Source organism: Megalops cyprinoides, chromosome 10 (assembly GCF_013368585.1).
Source record: "Megalops cyprinoides isolate fMegCyp1 chromosome 10, fMegCyp1.pri, whole genome shotgun sequence".
NCBI lineage: Eukaryota > Metazoa > Chordata > Actinopteri > Elopiformes > Megalopidae > Megalops > Megalops cyprinoides.
Window position 1 is genome coordinate 31,320,526 of NC_050592.1, and position 19,255 is coordinate 31,339,780.

Genomic DNA, 19,255 nt, shown 5'->3' on the forward strand with positions numbered 1-19,255 from the left:
ACAAGTACAGGACCAGTCTGAAGTTTGGACACACCTGATTAAGATAATGGGAAATATGCATTCAAAGACATTTTGATCTAAAAGACTTATGCTTAAATGCTTGAAATTGTTTCTTAGTCATCAATGTCACTGTTTACATTTGTCTATGTATGAATTTTAATTTTAATTTAAAAAACATTTTTGGCTACTTTGAAGAAGATAGTTTTCATTTTTTTGTCACTGCCTAATTCCATCTGTGTTATTTCATAGTTTTGATGTCTTTACTATTATTCTAAAATGTGGAAAATGTGCAAAAAATAAAGGTGTGTTCAAACTTTTGACAGGTATTTTACATGTTACTTTCCACTTCTTAATAGTCGAATTAATTTCCATTAACAACCTGATTATACACTAGTTGTTTAGTGCTTAAATGAGGAAATGGCAGATAACCATGGCAGAAATGCTGAATTGACTATATGCAAATGTCTGATTTTGTTGGATACACAGCGTCAGCCGAAAGTTAACGAAGTTTCCCAGCAACATGTGGTGGCCATTCCAATGAAAGAGTCACGATGATCTCTACACATCATGAATCTGTGAGGTGATGACTCTGCCCAAAACCTCAATCTGGCCTCATTTAGTCCCTCCCTCTCTAATGCAACTGATGCGTGGTGAGCGCTCTGGTGGAACATGGTTATCGTACGTCACCCACGTGGTGGCCGGGACGAGTAAACCCTCCTTCACTGCTACTGACTGTGAGATCTTTGAAAAGGGATGGGATGGGAGGTGCTAAGAAAATGCAATGCCTCGCCATGATCGTTTACCAATTAAATTATGATGCAACTAGGTAAACAGTAAGTGTTATCAAATAGCCATATTTCCTGTATTTCGAAGTTACCGTGGAAGTAGTGGTCACATGGAGGCAAAACAAACAATTCTCTGAACAAGCTAAACTACACATAAAATGGTTAAACTCCAGTATAGCGCAAAGAATGTCATTTCACTTTCAGGTACATCAGCTCACAGTCCAGTTAATAAATGTCTTAGCAAACATAGTGTCCGGCTCTGTACAGCCACTTCTGGGCAATACTAATAACCTTTACATGTATGGACAATTATAAATACCGTGTGAGTTTTCAGCAGCAGCAGCAACTCCTACATTTCCCATTACACAGCTTGCATACGTGAAATAAACAGAAGTTTCTTCCGTCAAAGATAATGTCTTCGAATGGTATGATAGACTGTCTCGTAGGTCATATTTATTTTCCAGCCAAAAAAAAAAAAAAAAAAAACCCTCAGCCACAGATATGAACAAAATATGTCTGGGCTGAGTTTGTGCTCTTCTCAGGTTAATCTCGCACAAAACACAAAAACGTTACAGCTGCTGTTTGACAGTGCGGTGTCATACAATTTTTTCACAGATCAAATCCAAACCCTAACTGAAATTTTCAACAAGTAAAATTATTGATATTTTTAATAACCGTAATATTTACTATTCCATTTTGTGCTATTAAGTATCTGAGCTGAAATATGTATTTTTATGCATGCGATTGTCTGGATTACACAAATATACCCGACTAATACTTTTCTGACAGCAACAACAGCAATAGCCAAAACTGGCTATTGTATAAAAATATGATATTTGTGACATCCGACAAATTTGCACATGACGAGGCATGCATATAACTCTAAAATTGGACTCAATTTGCGAAGAGGGTATGGAAAGGCAACTTTATAACGCCAGGTCAGTTTTAATTTCCCGGCTTCAGACGTCTGGATTTGACTAGTTCTCGAAAGGACGCATTACATCACAGGCTCTCTGATCCCATTCGAAATCCAGCTCCGGTCACGTGGTACATGTTTGTCAATTAGGACTGAGTTAGACCAGCGTTGCCTAGCTGAGGACATTGAATGCCGCCACATCAAAGAATATAGGACAGCTCCGCACGAATGTTGAGATAGTGGGAGACGAGAACTCCGTCAATTCCTTCCATAAACACAATACCGTCGGCTATTATAATTCAGAAGCATACATGATATAGCTTTATTGCTGCGAAGTGAAAGATGATATCCCCGTGGGACCGATGGTATTCGACGAGCTGCTGCCTTTGCTGTCATGTTCGGACGGGCACCATTATTCTGGGGATTTGGTATATGGTGAGCTCAATTGTTTATTTAATATTCACTCGTTTCCTGGTGTCAAATGCTGTCTGCCTTTCAAATCGAGGGAAAGATCAAGGATTTCTCCTTGCTATGATAAAGTTTCAAAAGTTTCAACAATAAAATTAATAATTTGCTTAGTAGGCTACCTTTGTTACTGCGAATTTCTTTTCTTTTTCCGCTGTGCATATGAATTAGTTGCTCAATATCGTTATTGTGTATGATTGTGCGCCTGTTTTTTAATTTTTTGTGGTCACTTTTTATAATTAAATAGTAAACTTTGCCTTTCTGTTTATATGTTTTTCTGCCTTACCGTTCACATCACAAAACAAGCGATTATCTCTCCACATTAATTGTGACTTCTCGACTGGTAATTTTGGAAGACTATTCGGCCAACAGCATTTTACTCAAATGAAAAATGTATCAGAGCTGAAACTTTTATACCTGAAAAAAGTGATGTTCCCTTTTTCACAGATACAAATCAATTACATATATTCGTATGTACAGTTAAAGGCATTATTATTATTCTGATGTATGGGAGAGGTTACATTACATATTCAAACACGAACAACAGCAGGAAACTGAAGAGTTTGCGAGATAAGTCATTGACCTCTACCTGAATGCTCCTGCATTGCGGCCCCCTCCCTTTGAAACAGATGAGAGGCACGCTGGTAACAACAACAACGTCACTGAAAGACACAAAGAAGTAAATATGCAGCTGTGCTTCAATTCGATACTAAGCATCATCGTCTAGGCCCGTTAAGATTTGGAATTGAAATTATAGTTATTAAAATACTTTTGTTGTGTCATACGTGTCTGATTGAAGCGATACAACTCCGATATGTAAAATTATTTCCGATATGTAAAATCATATTTTGAGATCTTGGTAAGTCTTAAACTCGCATATTTCCCATTTAACAAATTCGAAACCATTAGCTTTTACGACGAAAATAGCCTAGTGACAAATGTGTCTGTTTCACATGTCTAACAGTTATTTTCCTAACTTTCGGCCAACTCCGGCGGGAAGAAAATATTATCCCTCTACTGTTATGAATTTTGCAGTAAGTCGCATGGAGACAAGGTTGAAATCTGATCTGAATGTTGGTGCTCTTGTCTCAGACAATGACAGGTTTTCCATTACAAACGTGAACTCTACTCCGTTTCTCTAAAGTACTGTAATGGAGCTGTCCAACAGTTCAGCAACATACACCGTAGTTGTAATATTTTCCGCTTCTTCCGAGTCCAGCCACTACGTCTTTATAGGATACGGCTTCGTAGCATGAATGTCAACAGTGCACGAACGTTTACTTTTACGCACGATTCAAGGCCATTTTAATTCTAAAACTTGCGAGGGCACTTCCATCACAAGGCATGGGTTGGTAGGTGTCCACGAAATACGAAGGCCATTTCATATTTCTCTCACAGAAATGGAGAATGTAATCTGTTCACCTTGACTAAACGTCGCAGCTTGAGAAAAACGCCAGCGTGATTCAGTGAACCAGCATCCACACAGAGAAGAGAACAGGAAGAAAATTACAGTAGACAGACAATAGCATTATAATTCAGAAAGGGCAGTGCACCACAAGGCAAAAAAAAGACTGAGGTTGGTGTGTGTTTAGAGCTAGGGTATACTGTCCCTCTGAACGTCAGATGCAGACAGTGCAAACTATGTAGTGTGTAATAGAGTTTGATGGGCAGTGCACATGAAATGAGACTGTCAGAACTCATGGAACAGGGCCTTCGAGGGACTCGGTTAGACGCGCCTAAACGGAGCCGTGACCCTTCGTCTGAGCCAGCCACCTTCAGGTTTACCAGGGATCCATCACGATATAGTAATGCGATGATTCATTTACTCTGCAGAAATGTCACATCTCATCTAACGTAGTGCGTCAGGGGCGCATGCTAACCTACGAGCATACTCGGCAAGTAGAAACGCTGACAGCCATTTCGCGGTTTCTTCTGTCAGGACAAGCTGAAGACGCATGAGTGCCCTGTGAAATAGCACACACAGACCTGTGTTCCACAGAAACGCTATGGCTGTATTAAAGAATAATACAATCATTTCACCACTGTTTTAGGCTTTGAATGAATTAAAGGAATGTAATATATTTTATTACCTGTTAAGGGAATTTGTTTTTGAATTGTTACGTCCTTTAGTTCTATTGTTTTAGGTTCTGACTCATGTACAAAACAATCCTACATTCAAGTATTATAGATAGAAGTTTATAGAAGTTATTAAAATGGGATAAATTCTAATCTGATAGAACCAGCTTTATTGAATGATTGAACATTTTTCCCTTTTTCAGTTTTTACAGTGTAATTTGTAAATGCATCAATTTAATAAGTTTTAGAAGAAGCTGAAGTGATCATTTTTCCTTATGGTTTGTTCCTCCAAATCCATATACGTGTACTATATATTACATTAATGTAAAATGACTACAAAACCAGGACATTCTAATTTTCCTTCTTCAAAACAAGAGTAGAATGGATTTACGGTGTTCCGGAGTCATAAAGTGTATTACTATCTCTAAGTCGGTAGGAAGAGTACTAACCTTCCCAGAGTTCTCTTTGTCTAAATGTCTGTCCCTCCATCTGCAGCTCATCAATGCCGTGGTGCTTCTCATTCTACTCACGGCCCTCAGCGATCCCGACCAGTACCACCTGACCAGTGCTGAGCTAGCCCATGACCTCGACGTGATGGACGATGCCAGTGAGTATGAAACCGTTGAACCCCCAACCCCCATCCCAAAAAAAGAAAACTCAGTTCCAGAACTCAAGGCCATTAAAGCATGCCATGGCCTCCTGGTCTGCTGAGTTCAGAACTGACAGATCTCTCCCTGACTTTGTGGAGGGGATACCCCTCAATGATGTGCTATATAGTTTGTATGCCTTGTATAGGGGCATGTGTAAGGGTTTGCGGTGATCCAGTATCGGTGCAGTTTGGCTGCAGAGAGGCCCAAAACTATTTAGAGTAGCTCAATGTCTGTGGATAATCGAAACCTGCAGGTTGATGGTTGATCTGTACTCAACAGCAGCGGTATTTATCAAGTGTGTATTGAAAGTTTGACATACTACGTGCTTTCACACAAGACACACCATGACAACCGAGACATGCCACGCTCTGTATTGTCACATTTATGAGAATATATTCTCTCCACCGACAGTGGTTCAGACGTTCAGTCCAAGTACAAGTTTGAATTTAAGAGTGGAAACCGTTGCATCAGCTATCAGTTTTAATTCAGCATGATATTTGTCACTCATCTGAAAAAGAACTCAATGGAGTAACCCTCATAGAAACAGTAGTGAATACCTTGAAAAATCTGATAAAAAATATCTTTTTCAGGGGGATGAATAGCATGTGACAAGTATTGTCATGTTTCCTTATGCAATGAATGGCCCCACGTCCATATGTCACATGTGTTTTGTGACATGCACTCAGACACGAGTGCAAAGCCAAGGTCTCGATGTCATCGGCTGTCTTTTCTGTCACATAGCAGGCTTCACTTGCTCTACTTCTCCAGCTCTGTTGTTATTATTTCTTCTAAACTCACAGGACTGTGCTTCAGTTACAAAGCTGAATAAATACATGACGGTCTGACTGAAAGGGGGGTCTGCTATGTGCCAGCTGGCTCCCGCCACCGGTGACTCTGATTAAAAGTGACTGCACTGTCCCAGCTCTGGGGGATTAAGCTACCCTGTGACTCCCTGCTATTGGCTCGGTGGGCCTTGTGTAAGGCGTGGCCCCGCGCCCTGAGTCCTGCAGCGATGTCTCCGTTCGGTAACTCAGATGCCGCAGGAGCGCGCGGGGAAAGGTGCGGGGGAAGGAGTAATCTCATGCCTCATGCAGATGGTGGGGATTAATAGGGCCGCGCTTCTCACACGTCATGACGGCACTGAACGGGGGACATATTGTGCTGTGCCGTCGCCGCCCAAACAGCTCAACGGACAGGAAGTTGAGGTCAGGTCGGTTTGGAGGGTGTCACGTGATTGGTGTGTTATGTAATGCGCCATACACATTATTTCAAACAAAACAGTTTTTTGTTTAATTGAGCCTACAGGCTGTGTTTCTTCAAGACTCTCAAGGGCATTTAGCACATGTGGCACTAGCTTCTGAGATTACTGAGGCAGTCATTTCTGTTTGTATTTTTCTCTTTATTTTTTTAACCGCTGCAACATTACTTTCAAATTAATGACCTCCCAGTCTGTGCCATTGAAGCAAAGGGATTAGTTAATGAGCTAAAATCGGAAAATCACTCACTTCAAGGCAGACAGCGCTGCTGGACCCAGAATGGTGATGTCATCAGATGTGACAAGCTCCTGTTGGGTTGTGGATGGTGGGGAGAAATTAATTGAGGCGACGGGGGATGCCATTTTAGATAAACACACGGACGCATTTCCCAAGCAACTTCATTTTAGACACAAAAGCCCCCGTGCCACTGTTAACAAACAGGCCATTTCAAGACATGTACAATGTTATGATTCCTTCGTCCCTTATCATGCTCATGGTTAAGCAGGATGAATTCAGCTCAGGTGTTACTTCATTAGACTTCATTAGCCTTTCCTAGATTCTTCTTGGCCTTGGCTTTGCGATCATTTAGAAATGGTTCCCCGCAGAGTGCTGCACACTCTGTTCACTGCTGTCATTCGCTGCCTTCAGGAAAAGCCCGCCGGTCTTTAAATAGAAGAGGTCATTGGCCATACTGCTTGACTCTGCACCTCGCCGAAGGCCAGAGTCAGCAGGGCTGTATGTCAGCACGGCTCCATGACTTTGCACAGTGCCAGCCCAGGGCAAGGGGGCAGAGATAGCACATGCTGTATCCTTTTGTAATCATGACTTCCAGTTGCATAACCATACCCGTTAAGGGATATTATCACTCTGCGATGTTCTCTGATTTAATCTGTAGTCTTCCCTACCAGTTAAGCAGAACACCATCCACCCCCAAAGTCAATGGCAAGCAATATGCAGAGATATAACGGCAAGCTCTCGTTTGGCGTTGGTGTTAATGAGAAGGATCTGCGCAAGCTGTTAGTCGCCACCACGACTGGCCTCGCAATCAGCCATGACGAGCAGCATCTGTTCACATCTGTGGCGGCTCAGTGCGGCTCTGACCATGTTGATTGGCTGAGTGCGGGAAAATCCCACAAGTCCTGCGTCACACCTCTGACCGCTGCACGGAAACGGTCGACAGCTCATCGAGAATCCTCCTTACATATCTCTCTTACATAAGGGGCAAGTTCGTGCGAGACAAGCTGAAAGTGACATTAACGTGCAATCAAACACGCTCTATTAGCGGAAATCCTGGAACAATTTACAGTGGCCCCCATTAAGTACGGTCTTGTGTGATGATGTTGTAATTAATAAGCTTTTCTATTTTTTACAGATATGTGCATTGCCACAGCAATCTCCCTTCTCATGATACTAATATGTGGGATGGCTACATATGGTGCTTATAAGGTAACTTATCGTTTACATGAAATAAGATACTGAACAAAGTTTTGACCTTTTAAATGTTATTTTGTAATAACCAAACTATATACTATTGCTTTTCCCTGTGTGTTTGTATTTATATTTGTGTATAAGCTGCATTCAGGCTACATTATTTATGATGTGTATAACCCACAAGTATACAGTAGGATGTAATAAATTCTGTAATTTTTTCACAGCACAAGTTCACACGTATTTTTCACCAGTTCCTGCCCTCCTACTGTAAATCATGCTGCCCTCCCTGTTAGTACACCCGCACAGTCACCGCCACAAGCAGACCTGTGATTTGTGATTGGCGAGTGGGTCAGAGTAATTACATTCAATATCGCTTTCCCCTTGGGAATGCATGTCAGTCACAGTTTCCTGCTCTTTCCAAATGTCAAAAGTATTTAAGCTGTTCCAACTTTGTGAAATAATCTCTTTTCCATTACAGCAACATGCTGCTTGGATCATCCCCTTCTTCTGCTACCAAATCTTTGACTTCGCACTTAACACCCTCGTTGCAGTTAGTGTTGTGGTCTACCCCAACACCATTCAGGATTACCTCCAGCAGCTGGTGAGTGGGACACTCTCATGTTCACTTTTTCTGTAAATAAGGAAATCTCTCAGCCTTAAAATAGGGAGGTGTGTCTGACGCGCGCTTTTGTCTGTCCTTCTTGCAGCCTGGCAACTTCCCCTACAAGGAAGAGATCATGTCCACGAACAATGCGTGCCTTGTCTTCATCGTGCTCCTTTTCGTCGGCTGCATCTTGGCCTTCAAGGTAACAGCTGAATTTGCCCCACTGGCCCTATCCAACCTGACACAGAGGACCCTGCACAGTGTAATTTACAAACATACTGTGATGGGTACCTAGATCCACACCTATGCAGCACTTCATGGGGTACATATTTATGTCTATAAGGATGAATCCCGGTGATCCATTTACGTGTCCCGATTTTTTCAAGAGCAATTCTTACTCCAAGATACACTATTGTTGTCCTGTGTTTGATTATAAATCCACTGCGTCGTTGACTGCCATATTTTTCAAGTGAACTGCTGGTGGTACAGTATAGCCCATACTCAAAGTCTGCTCAAAGCACACTCAGTCACACTCAGTCACATGCATAAAAAGCACTCATTTTCAAAATACCAAAATTGCTGCCGGTAAAGCTGAGCCATGCTGTCGCTGAGCATTCAGCGAGGCCAGAATGGATATATAATTGCTCACTGTTTGTTCACTGATTCAAACAGACAGGTTTATCAGGGAAAGAAACGCAACAGCTGATCTGTGCAACACACAGGAAAATAGGTCAAACAATATCCATTGCATTTTAGAATATTCCACTCACAAACAAAGCTATACCTGGCACGACTACAACCAGGCCTATACATACAACAGAATCCAACTTGGCAGCAGCAGAGTAACTTTCATTGTTTATTATGTGATGCACAGACACACACACATACACACACACACTCACAGTAACACAATTACACTCATTAGTACACATGGCTAAATGTTTGTCCATTGATTGCAGTTAATGTGTTGTGCAGCTAGTGGGTTATGGTTATGTAGGGGAAAAATGAAATTATAAATACAAAATATTCCACTGTGTGTGTGCAGAGTATAGGCAATGCACGTACCTTCACTTCACTTCCCTAGACATGAGGGGTATGTTGTGTAATTAGCACTGCTTTTACCAGTATTCCAAGAGCAGTAGTATGTCAGTGTGCATTATGTGTGGATGGGGCCATGCCTGCCCCTTTTTCCCTGGGCTAAAGGGGTGTACTTATAGGGCTTTCTGAAGGGAGCTTCAGTACTCTGTACACTGTGGAGAATCAAAGAGGAAAATTGCAGTCATCTGAAAGATTATTCAGGTTATTTTTATGATGGAGCCCCTCAGGGGATCGTCTCCTATAAGTTCAAAGCCTTGGGAAAACGCAGCGGTCTTCAGGAGCAGACTCCTTCTGCACCGTTGTTTTCGTAAGAGTGGGAGCCATTGATGGAGCGGCTTGGGAAATGTTGCCTTTGGCCGCTCGGGGCTGCGGCTGTCACATTACTGAGAAAAACGGCCAAGCCGCCACGCGTCCAACTGCGCACCTCTGCTATAAAATACAGTAGAAGCCTGCGTGAAAGTGTTTATGGTCCCTGACCTTTCAAATATGTCCTTATCACAATATTGCTGTTGAATGGTACAAAGACCACTTGCAATGAGAGAAATAGACCAACAGACAAAAAAAGTGATCCACCTCATATGGTAAGACTCTGAGAAGGGCGTGTTACAATCCACATGTGGTCTGTGTATTTGTAGACTTGTTGTTCTTTATGGTGTAAAAGGTCTTCCATTGTCTGAGTGAGAAGGGTGAACGCTAATTCGGATGACCTGCGATTCAGGTTAACGTGGAGTTATCCGCACCGGTGCTTCTGAGGAGATAAGCAACTCGCCAGGCAGACTGTGGGTATTAGAGAGAGAGGGACAGATTGTGCTGCGAGGAGAAATCATCTGCTGCTAAATTAGTCTGTTCGCTTTAAAAATAGCTAATGGAGTCTTACAAAGAGCAGAACGCACGAAACACAAGCGCATATACCAAAAAGCAAATGAAAAGGGAGTGTGTGGCTACCATTTCTGGATTTGATGAGTTTTTGATGACAGTCTCCTCAATCTATTATCAAGACATTAAATCAAATTACTCCACTCTTCAGAGTGCCCTTAGGTGAAAATGTGAGAAAAAAAAGTGTATTTTGATTCTGGCGGAAGCCACAGTCATGGTTATATTACGTTCATACACAGCTGACATACACAATAGGTATGTTCCACCTACAAAGTATTAATTGTAATAATTATTGTAATAATTTTGGAAATAAGCCATAAAATTTAATCAAATTCAATGTTTTCTACAGATAGACCATCAATAAGGAAATTCCATTTCCACAGCACTGCATGGTTGGTGTCATTCCATTTTAACTTTTTTTTGGGCTCATTACTGCAAGATTATGAAGTTGAGTCCTGATTAGAACAGTATGTTAACTAAAGAAATATAGGTCACAGGTAGCTGAAATATAATGTGTTTCAGTGCCTTGTGCAGGAGGCATCTGTAGGCTCAACAAATAAAACTGTGCTCGAGTGTCAGTAAAATTAAGTGTCTGTAATGTGTGTGGGGTGTATGAGATACAGGAAGTGCCTGTAATGTGAAAGAGACAGCAGTGTGTTGGTAGTCCTGGCTACAGGAAGATTGCCTGTAATGTGAAAGAGGTGGCAGTTTGTGGAAGGTATGAGATACAGGAAGCGCCTGCTGTAATCTGACATGGTCAGCAGTGCATTAGGGATATTAGCAGTGTTTCTAGTGGTGTGAGAAGTGGGATCTGCAGCTTAGCTCTTTGGGGCCTCACAAGTGGGACTCAGTCACTAAAACAGATGGTGTTGTCCTTGGCGTGAGACTGCTGCCACTGGCAGGAAAGTGATGATTGGGGATGTCAGAGAACACTGAGAGCCTGTTTTTTGCCACTCGCGCCACCGCGCATCCCCCCGGCTGCTGTTTTTTCTGGGTGAGTGACAGAGAGTGCGTGCGGTCAGCTACCTCCTTCCTCTCAAATTCTTCATCAATGTCAGGCCCTTGAGTGGGACATTTATTCATTTGATGAATATAAATTCCCTGGCTTGTAATTTGCTTAATGTGGTTTAAGCCAAAGTCAGTCTCTGCCATTATGGTTAAATAAATTGCCATTTGGCATGTACTCCAAAATTCTACTCAAGTAAGACTACTGTTAGTGAAACCGTGGCGCGTGTTTGGGAATAAAATGTGATGGAGGCCTGGAGAAAAGGCCTCTGAGTAAAATGTGTTATTTATTTTCCTTCAAAATGTAAAAGCACTAAAAACCTAGAAGTAAAGTCATTTCACTTAAGACGTTTTACGTAAGTAGTTCTACTTAATTTATATTTTGCTGCTTAGTTGCACATATTAATCTTATTTTTAAGTATTTTATGTGTTCATGCATCTTTATTCACTGCCTCCTTTTCCATATAAGTCATTAGTACTTGAGGTTCCAAACAAAGGTTCAGGAAAAGAATTTTCGGACAATCCCTGTGCTCTTTACCAAACCTAGACAAACTAGTCCTGTCCATGACTATAAAAATCAGACTTACAAATTCCTTTCCATGTCAAATGTTCATGGCATCCTTCCTTCACCCTATCCACACTTTCTTTTCCCTCGTTATCATGTCCATACGGAGGATCAGCAACCTCGGCCAACAGCCAGGTGCAGTCTCTTCATCGGACTCCAAGTGACATAAAATACCAGTCAAATGCAACCTTTAGATATGGAAAATCATATCTGCACTTGTTTTTTTCTGAGTGACATGTTATCAGTGGAAATTGAGTTTTTGAACAATGTGAAAGGTGATTGTTATATAATAATAGCAGCACTTGATTTGTCTTAGAGTTTATACAGGCCATAGTATTGAAGATGACTGATGTTGAATGTGGTTTCTCTCTTCAGGCTTACCTGATTGGCTGTGTGTGGAACTGCTACAGATATGTGAGTGGAAGAGGCACCACAGAGGTCCTGGTGTATGTCACTACCAACGACACCACAGTAAGTCCCTAACATGGCCCTAAAATCATCTAAATGCCACGTAAATACTCATCTAATAAGACAGTGTTTTGTGTTTTAAGGGTTTGTGTTTTAAAAATACAAAATTATTTCAATATCTCCTAAAGAATTCAACAGACTTGATAAAACAGATGAGGGAAAACATCGAAGGCTGTTCACAAGTCAGTAGATTATGGAATCGGATTGCTCCAACTATGTGCCCTCCTTCTGCCCTTTATAGTTTCTTCCCATGGAAAATTATGGAATCCACTTAGAACAAAGTGAAAGGTTGCTATTGATATGTAATTATGGCCATAATTGCAGTGGGTTGAGTGTTCCCCTCAATGCATCCAGCACCTGCTCATAGTCCCCTGTGCGTGGGCGGGAACTCGACGTCGCCTCCCGAACACTGCCGTCAACACCCCCGCCTTCGACCTGCTCCGGCACGGCTTCAATTTCCACACACCCCCGCACGTTTCTGCAAGATCGGCTGCCGTTGCGTTTCATTACACTCCAAAGAAAATAAAACAAAGTGGGGAACCAATGAACAAAACAGTTCATATAGCTCCACAGAACACATTTATGCAGTGTAGCTTGCCTTTCCCTGAACCATATAGCCATCATGTTGATGGAGGAAGGAAGTATAAAGTTGAAGGGGATGGGAGTGGCTTTGGGTGGGGGGGGGGGGTGTTCCACACTGGGAAATCCATTATGTTGCCCAGGCTACTCCACAGTAGCTTGTTCCTGAGTTTTACCTCCTGAGTGTGTAGTCGCCTGGACTGCGCTATCTGGGGCCCCGCGACATTAAGCTTTTTACTTCATACTTACAGTGCACAGTCTGTGAGGGAAGAAATACACCGGGGACCTGCAGTCGGAGAGGGTCACTTTCTGCATCAGGCACCTCCCCTGTTTTGAGGCCATGAGAATGCATTATAGCCATGTGCTGGGGGGAGTGGCCTGCTGAGTAGCAATGGCCTCTGCAAAGGCCTGTCCCTCATTTAACAGCATTACAGCTGTCTCACCGATACCCACAGTGGGCTATTTAAGACCCAGAGTGTAGAGAAGGGATAGCAAACTGCTGCAATATTGTGATAAGATGGCCTTTTAAAAATGTATAGTTCCAAATATGCCTGGTTTTAATGTATTCCACAGCATGTTGTACAATAACTCAAGTGGCAGTCATGCAAGAGGATCCTGTGTCAGCAAAGCATACAGTTTTCACTGATACCCTCTCCCTTTCAATGGAATCTCAGGGAGCCCACCTCAGGGAATGGCGTACTTACCCTCATACACTCAGATCACTCCTTTTCTGCTAAGATAACAGTGACTATCCCAGACATGCTGTTAGGGTTGGGAGTATAGCTAAAATATTGTTTGAGTTGTTCAAACACTCACACACCATTTCTAAGCCTGCCTCACATGCTCTTCACAGCCTTGTTCAGACTACATCTGAACTCCATTCTCTACTGTTTGTAATAGAAAGACTATGAAAAAATACATAATCAATTCTAAATCATGCTAATGCTAACTGCAAATAAACACAGTACTGAATACTAATAATCATAATACTGAAAGAAATGAAGTTGAATAAGACAGTGTTCTTGGAAAATGCCACCTGAAACTACAAAGCATATTAACAAAGTAGCTCCTGAATTCGATAGATCTTATCAGGGAAAGGAGGAGTCAAGCTTGCTGGCTAGTCCAATACAGTGGCAAGGGTATGCTAGCCATATTCCAGTTTCCCAAGAACAACCAACCAACCTATCAGCTTCCATGAGGAGAAATCTGAGTGTTTCTGAGAGTGAGTTACGGTCACACGGAACCTATAGGGGAACCTCACGAGATACATAAAAACACTAGTGCAAAAACGGGGGAGGTACAGGTCTAAGGCACGTTTTGGATTGCTTCTGTTTTGTTACTGGCTCAGCAGACAGCTTTCCATTTTGAATGATTAATGGGGTTCCTTTGTTCCATCACGGGAGATAGAGATGCAGTGACTTAAAGTGATGAAAGCTTGGGGTTTTGCGGCCCACTTTTTGTTGTTCTGTTGATAGTTCCAAAGCTTAAACTTTTATTGGTTATTTTTTGGATCATCTTAATTGAAGGCATTAAGATGATTACGTTTGGATTGTATTGTCATTTGTGTGATCAAAGCTGACATTTCTGAAGGTAATGCTTTTCTGGTTGCTTTTGGCTTATGAAAAAGTAAGTAAGGCAGAAAGAATGTAAACCAGGATATTGCTCTGTTTTGGTTTCATGGTGGCAGCACTGAGATATCCCATGATATAGAAAACACCTGTGGCACTAAAGGAAGTGAAGAGGTTGCTTTTTAGCATTCAGAATCATAAGTCACAAGTGCAACCAAAAATGATGTTCGCCTATTATGCTTTCTCAAGCCGTGCTGTCTATTTCAATTAAAGACACACAGCAGGACAGTCCTGCTATAATTAAGAGTGCAGTTATGCTCTTTTATGCTCAACATAATCCCATATGGCCAAATGCAGCAAGCCGGCGTAATGGTGTGCCTGGTTAAAAGATTTAAAACCATCAGTTAAAAGGCAGTATTGTAATGTAATGGATAGGGAACTGGATTTGTAGCTAGAGATTTTTGGGTTCATGCTCCTCCATGGGGGCACATGAAGTGAAAATGAAACTTTTGACCTCTGGGATCCGGTGGGGCTTGTCATTGTTGTACCCCTGAGCAAATGACTTACCGTGAATCATTTAAATGGGGCGGTGAAGTATAAACACACAAATAAGTCAAAAAATAAATCATGAAAAGTAAATTCATAACTATATCATAATTTCATGAAGAATGTCTTAAGTAAGGACAGACCCCTTCCAGCTCAAGAGGTTAGTTAACAAACATCAATATTTTCAAAATTAAGAACAAAGTGGAGTATTACGTAGGCATTCCAATATTGGCAGTTCCTCCTAAAGCCTTCTGAGACCAGATATGTGTTACACACCAGTGGACAGCAATGTTTTGGCCCACAGCGGCTTGTTGTTTTGTTGCGGTTGAAGGGGGTGCTGGAGGGAGCTGAAACCAGGAACGCAGAACAAGAGAGGATCATCTACTGGGGGGGTCTCTAGGAAGTGTGGTGATCCCCGGACAGCTCCCATGAGGGAGGCAACAGGAAAACACTGATGGGTTATGTCCGAAGGAGGCCTTGGCTAAACATTCTGCAAAGCCATTTCCAGCCTTGGCGTTCCCAACCTCCATGCGTGGGAAATGTTCATTGTGACATAGACATCATAGGGTCTTTGACTGTCATTGGGCTGAGACTGTTTATGGTACACTCTGTATCCATGAGGTACACAGACTGAACTACCAGTCACACGATATTCATGTAGCCTTAGCCTGCATGTTAAGCTAAAAAGGCTGTTTTGATATGTATCCTCTGTCTCTCTCTCTCTCTCTCTCTCTCTCTCTCTCCATCTCTCTCTCTCTCTCTCTCTCTCTCTCTCTCTCTCTCCAAGCATGTTATGTAACAATCTGTGCATCTCCTGATGTTTCAAAATCCTCTCATTAGCACATTGTATTCGGCCAGTTTGACAAATATAGTGCAATTTCTCAGAAGCTTATTTAACACTACCCCAAATTAGCATCTGTATTCTATAACATGAGCACTTTTGTCTGGGATGTGTGATCTGCATTTAAAGGGAGACCTGTTTTGTTATGAAAGTAGTATAAAGTAAAATTCATTAATCATATATGTGACTTTACTTTACTTTACTCGCTGTTAAAATTAAAGTGTGAAACGTAGAAAACTTTTAAATCAGATGAAATAATCCAATATATATATACTGTGTGTCATATTTTTGTTCCCATTTAATCAGTAGCCTACATATGAAATAAAATATGTAATTATAAAAATATTAAACAAATATGAGTTCTCTCAAACAGCCATACTGTATGAAGACACCCACTGTACCTGAATGTTCTCCTTGCAGTGGACCCCTGTAGCAGTAAATAATAGAATGTCATCTGCTCTGGGCTACTTCTTTTCAACCTCACCTTATTTCAACTGTGAGAAAACTATTCAAGTCCAAAGCTACCTGAAACATGAATGAGCCCCTTGTTTATTAATGTATTCCTCTCTGTATTTTCAACTTCGGAAAAACAGTGAAGCAAATATTTGTAAGAGACTGACATCTGGATTTTGTGAGTTAAAACAAATCAGAGGAGTGTGGAATAGGACTTCCTTGTTCATTGGTAAAGCCAAAGCCAGTTTCTAACTGTATAACTGAATGTTTCTGATCAGAAATTTGATATATATTTGGTATTAACGGTCTATATAACGCTCACCGCTTCATTTTGAAAGCATCCTCATTAATTAACAGTAACAGGGTAAGGCAACATAACAGCTTTTAAGTGCTTTTTTCTTTTTCTTTTTACAGGTGCTGTTGCCCCCATACGATGACACAATGGCTGTCCCAGCAAAGCATGCCCCGCCCCCCTATACCTCAGCGTAAATGGAGGCTCTTTCCCCTTTGTCTACAGGACTTCACCATCACTGCATCTCGATTCTCTCCACCCTCAAACAGCACTGTCCCTTTGCTTCCTGTTACTCTCTGGAAGGTTCAGTGCAGTTCATAATTGCCCTGTGCCTCCCCAGAAATGTGAAGCTGTTGTAGTTACATGCTACCTTTGTCTCCTGGTGGCTTTAAACTTCCACTAATACAGCATCTCCCAACACACTCTCTTAAACCTCTTCCCCATTCCAGAGTTTATCCAGACCCCCTAAATTCAATTTCAGCAAGTAAGAAATTCATGACAACATTTTTATGATTTCCCCTGTACCCACTGAATGTAATAACTGGTGTATTTTGTATTACTTTTGCAGATTCTGTGTGAATGAACATAAATCAAAAACCTCCAAGATATAACAAAAAACCTTATTGTTAGTACTGTAGATGCATAGGTCCTTAAAACAAATGATCCCCAGTGCTCCTTGAGGTTTTATACAAACACACAAACACACACACTCTCTCACACAAACACACGTGTGTGCACACACACACACACACACACACACACAGAGCTGTCTCCTATCTGATCTAATGGTACTTTTTAATCCTAGTCGAGATCAGTCTGATTGCCTTTACATACGACATTCCTTTCTGATTGGGTCCACTTTAAAGATGAGGTATGAAGTGTTTCCAAGGATGGAAGGGTTCCAAAGATCTGCACCTGCCTGTAATCTGACTTGATCTGTTAACAGTGGCAGATGTATATCACATACTTACCCATGGATATATAATGATGTAATATTATATGTGTGTGAAACTTGTGTCATGACTGCAAAACCATTTGTGAGTTGACAGTTTGTATTGCTTTTTCTTCTTCTCTACAACGGAGTCTCCTCGCTTGTAAATGTGATCTTGCCTGTGCATCCAGTAATGAAGACAAAGTCAAAAGTCGAAGGATGCTATTTAGGTTAAGCCAGCGTCCCTCTATGTAAACAGAGTAGTCCATTCTGCCAGATGCAACTTTTGGCACCGTTTTCATGAAAAGGGATGTCCTTGGAAGATATTAAACCAGATCCGTGTGCTTGTGCTGCTATTGTGCACAGCTGAAACACACACTGAATATTCAATGAAAGAGAATACTTGCGAAGTACCTCAGTTGGTTCTTGTGGGAGGACAGAATATTGTACTTGACGTACTTTATCGCGCAGTGTGTTCCGACGTGTATTCTGTGTACGTAAGTATTTGAGATCATATTTTAAGGTTATAAAATGCATGGTTAGTCAGGCTGACATTTACTGCTAGTCACATAAGATTTGGTGTTCTGGTCACCACAATTTTTGAGTAGCATGCACTGTGACTCCTAAGGACGGTGAAGGGTGTTTAAGCAAAACGTGGCATCTGTGCTATTATTGCTCAGCTTCATGCAGCTGCAGTTCTGCATTAACGCTAGATGTCTCTATTTGCTGTTATGGGCATTACTGCATGGAAGGACCCATGCAATGGTCTTGTTTTTGTATCCTCAAAAAGAATAGCAGCTTTGACCTTTTGAAGGAGTATTTTTAATAATTGAAATCTGGGACAAAGTATTTGAATACTATCCCATCTCCTTGTACGTATCATGTTAAATGACTACAACAGCAATGTCCATTTACTTTATTTTTATGCTGTTATGATTTTATTTGAATATTCTGGCCCACTGACCAATGTACTGAGACTCTACTACATATAGTAAGTTCATTGAAATCACATGACGTTGTTGGTGATAACTGGAGCATATTATTCCCAGGAACATTAAGACTACAATGTTAAAATGTGAAACATGTTTTAAAGAGGGCTTTTGTTTCGTAAAAAAGGGGTTTTCAACCAGAAGGCAAGATCACTGAGCTAAAGACAGTCTTTCTCAAGTTTAGACTTTATTTTATGTATTTACACTATTTTGTTTGATTTCATGATCAGAGTTGCACTGGTTTGTGTTTATTTTTGAATAATAAAGACATCATAAATTACATCTGAAGTGTGTCCTTTTCAATTCCGATATTATTGCTCAGAAATAACACTAGTACACTGGAGGTACTGGAAGCAGCGACCACGTAAGTGAAGAGTACATAATGGCTTTTCAAGCAATGTCACATTATCACAATCTGCATGTAACTGAATCAGAAGAAAAGCTTTAAAAAAAAAGTTTGTAAAAATGCTGTTGGACATCTCAGTTAATCACTGAACGTTGACCACAGACTTTTGATTTATGTATTCACAATAATGGGAAAATGGCAATAGCTGAAAAGATGAATAATTTTGCCACAGAACTCCCCTTTCTCCACATCTGTGTCTGCTCTCACTGACTGCGCTCGCTGATGGAAACAGTATCATGATTCACAATATTATGTGAGCGCAGCACAATGCAATAGGCAGAACAGATCTATGTGCTGCAGAGGTGCTTTGAAACATGTTTCATTATATTTTGCTGGTGCTGTAACTAAAGTATATGATGCTTGGAATTCTTTACCTCACTTATCATTACTGTTAAAATATATGCTGTGACTTTGTGTAATTTACCCCACTTATCCTTGCTGTTAAAATATCCTTA

At 41.2% G+C, this 19,255-nt stretch overlaps 1 protein-coding gene across 1 annotated transcript; it reads left to right on the forward strand.

Annotated features, from left to right (window-relative positions):
- Positions 1-1,882: 1,882 nt before the first annotated feature.
- LOC118784967 (lysosomal-associated transmembrane protein 4B-like) lies at positions 1,883-18,531 on the forward strand. The gene is made up of 7 exons (XM_036539477.1): positions 1,883-2,136; positions 4,738-4,849; positions 7,521-7,594; positions 8,058-8,180; positions 8,287-8,385; positions 12,103-12,198; positions 16,597-18,531. The coding sequence occupies exons 1-7, from the start codon at positions 2,044-2,046 to the stop codon at positions 16,669-16,671; spliced, it is 672 nt and encodes a 223-aa protein (XP_036395370.1). The 5' UTR covers positions 1,883-2,043; the 3' UTR covers positions 16,672-18,531.
- Positions 18,532-19,255: the final 724 nt, after the last annotated feature.

Coding starts and splice junctions, on each gene's coding strand:
- LOC118784967 (XM_036539477.1), top strand. CDS start 2,044: ATGATATCCCCGTGGGACCGATGGTATTCGACGAGCTGCTGCCTTTGC. Junction 2,137..4,737: donor TTCTGGGGATTTGGTATATG/GTGAGCTCAATT, acceptor CTCCATCTGCAG/CTCATCAATGCCGTGGTGCT. Junction 4,850..7,520: donor CGACGTGATGGACGATGCCA/GTGAGTATGAAA, acceptor TATTTTTTACAG/ATATGTGCATTGCCACAGCA.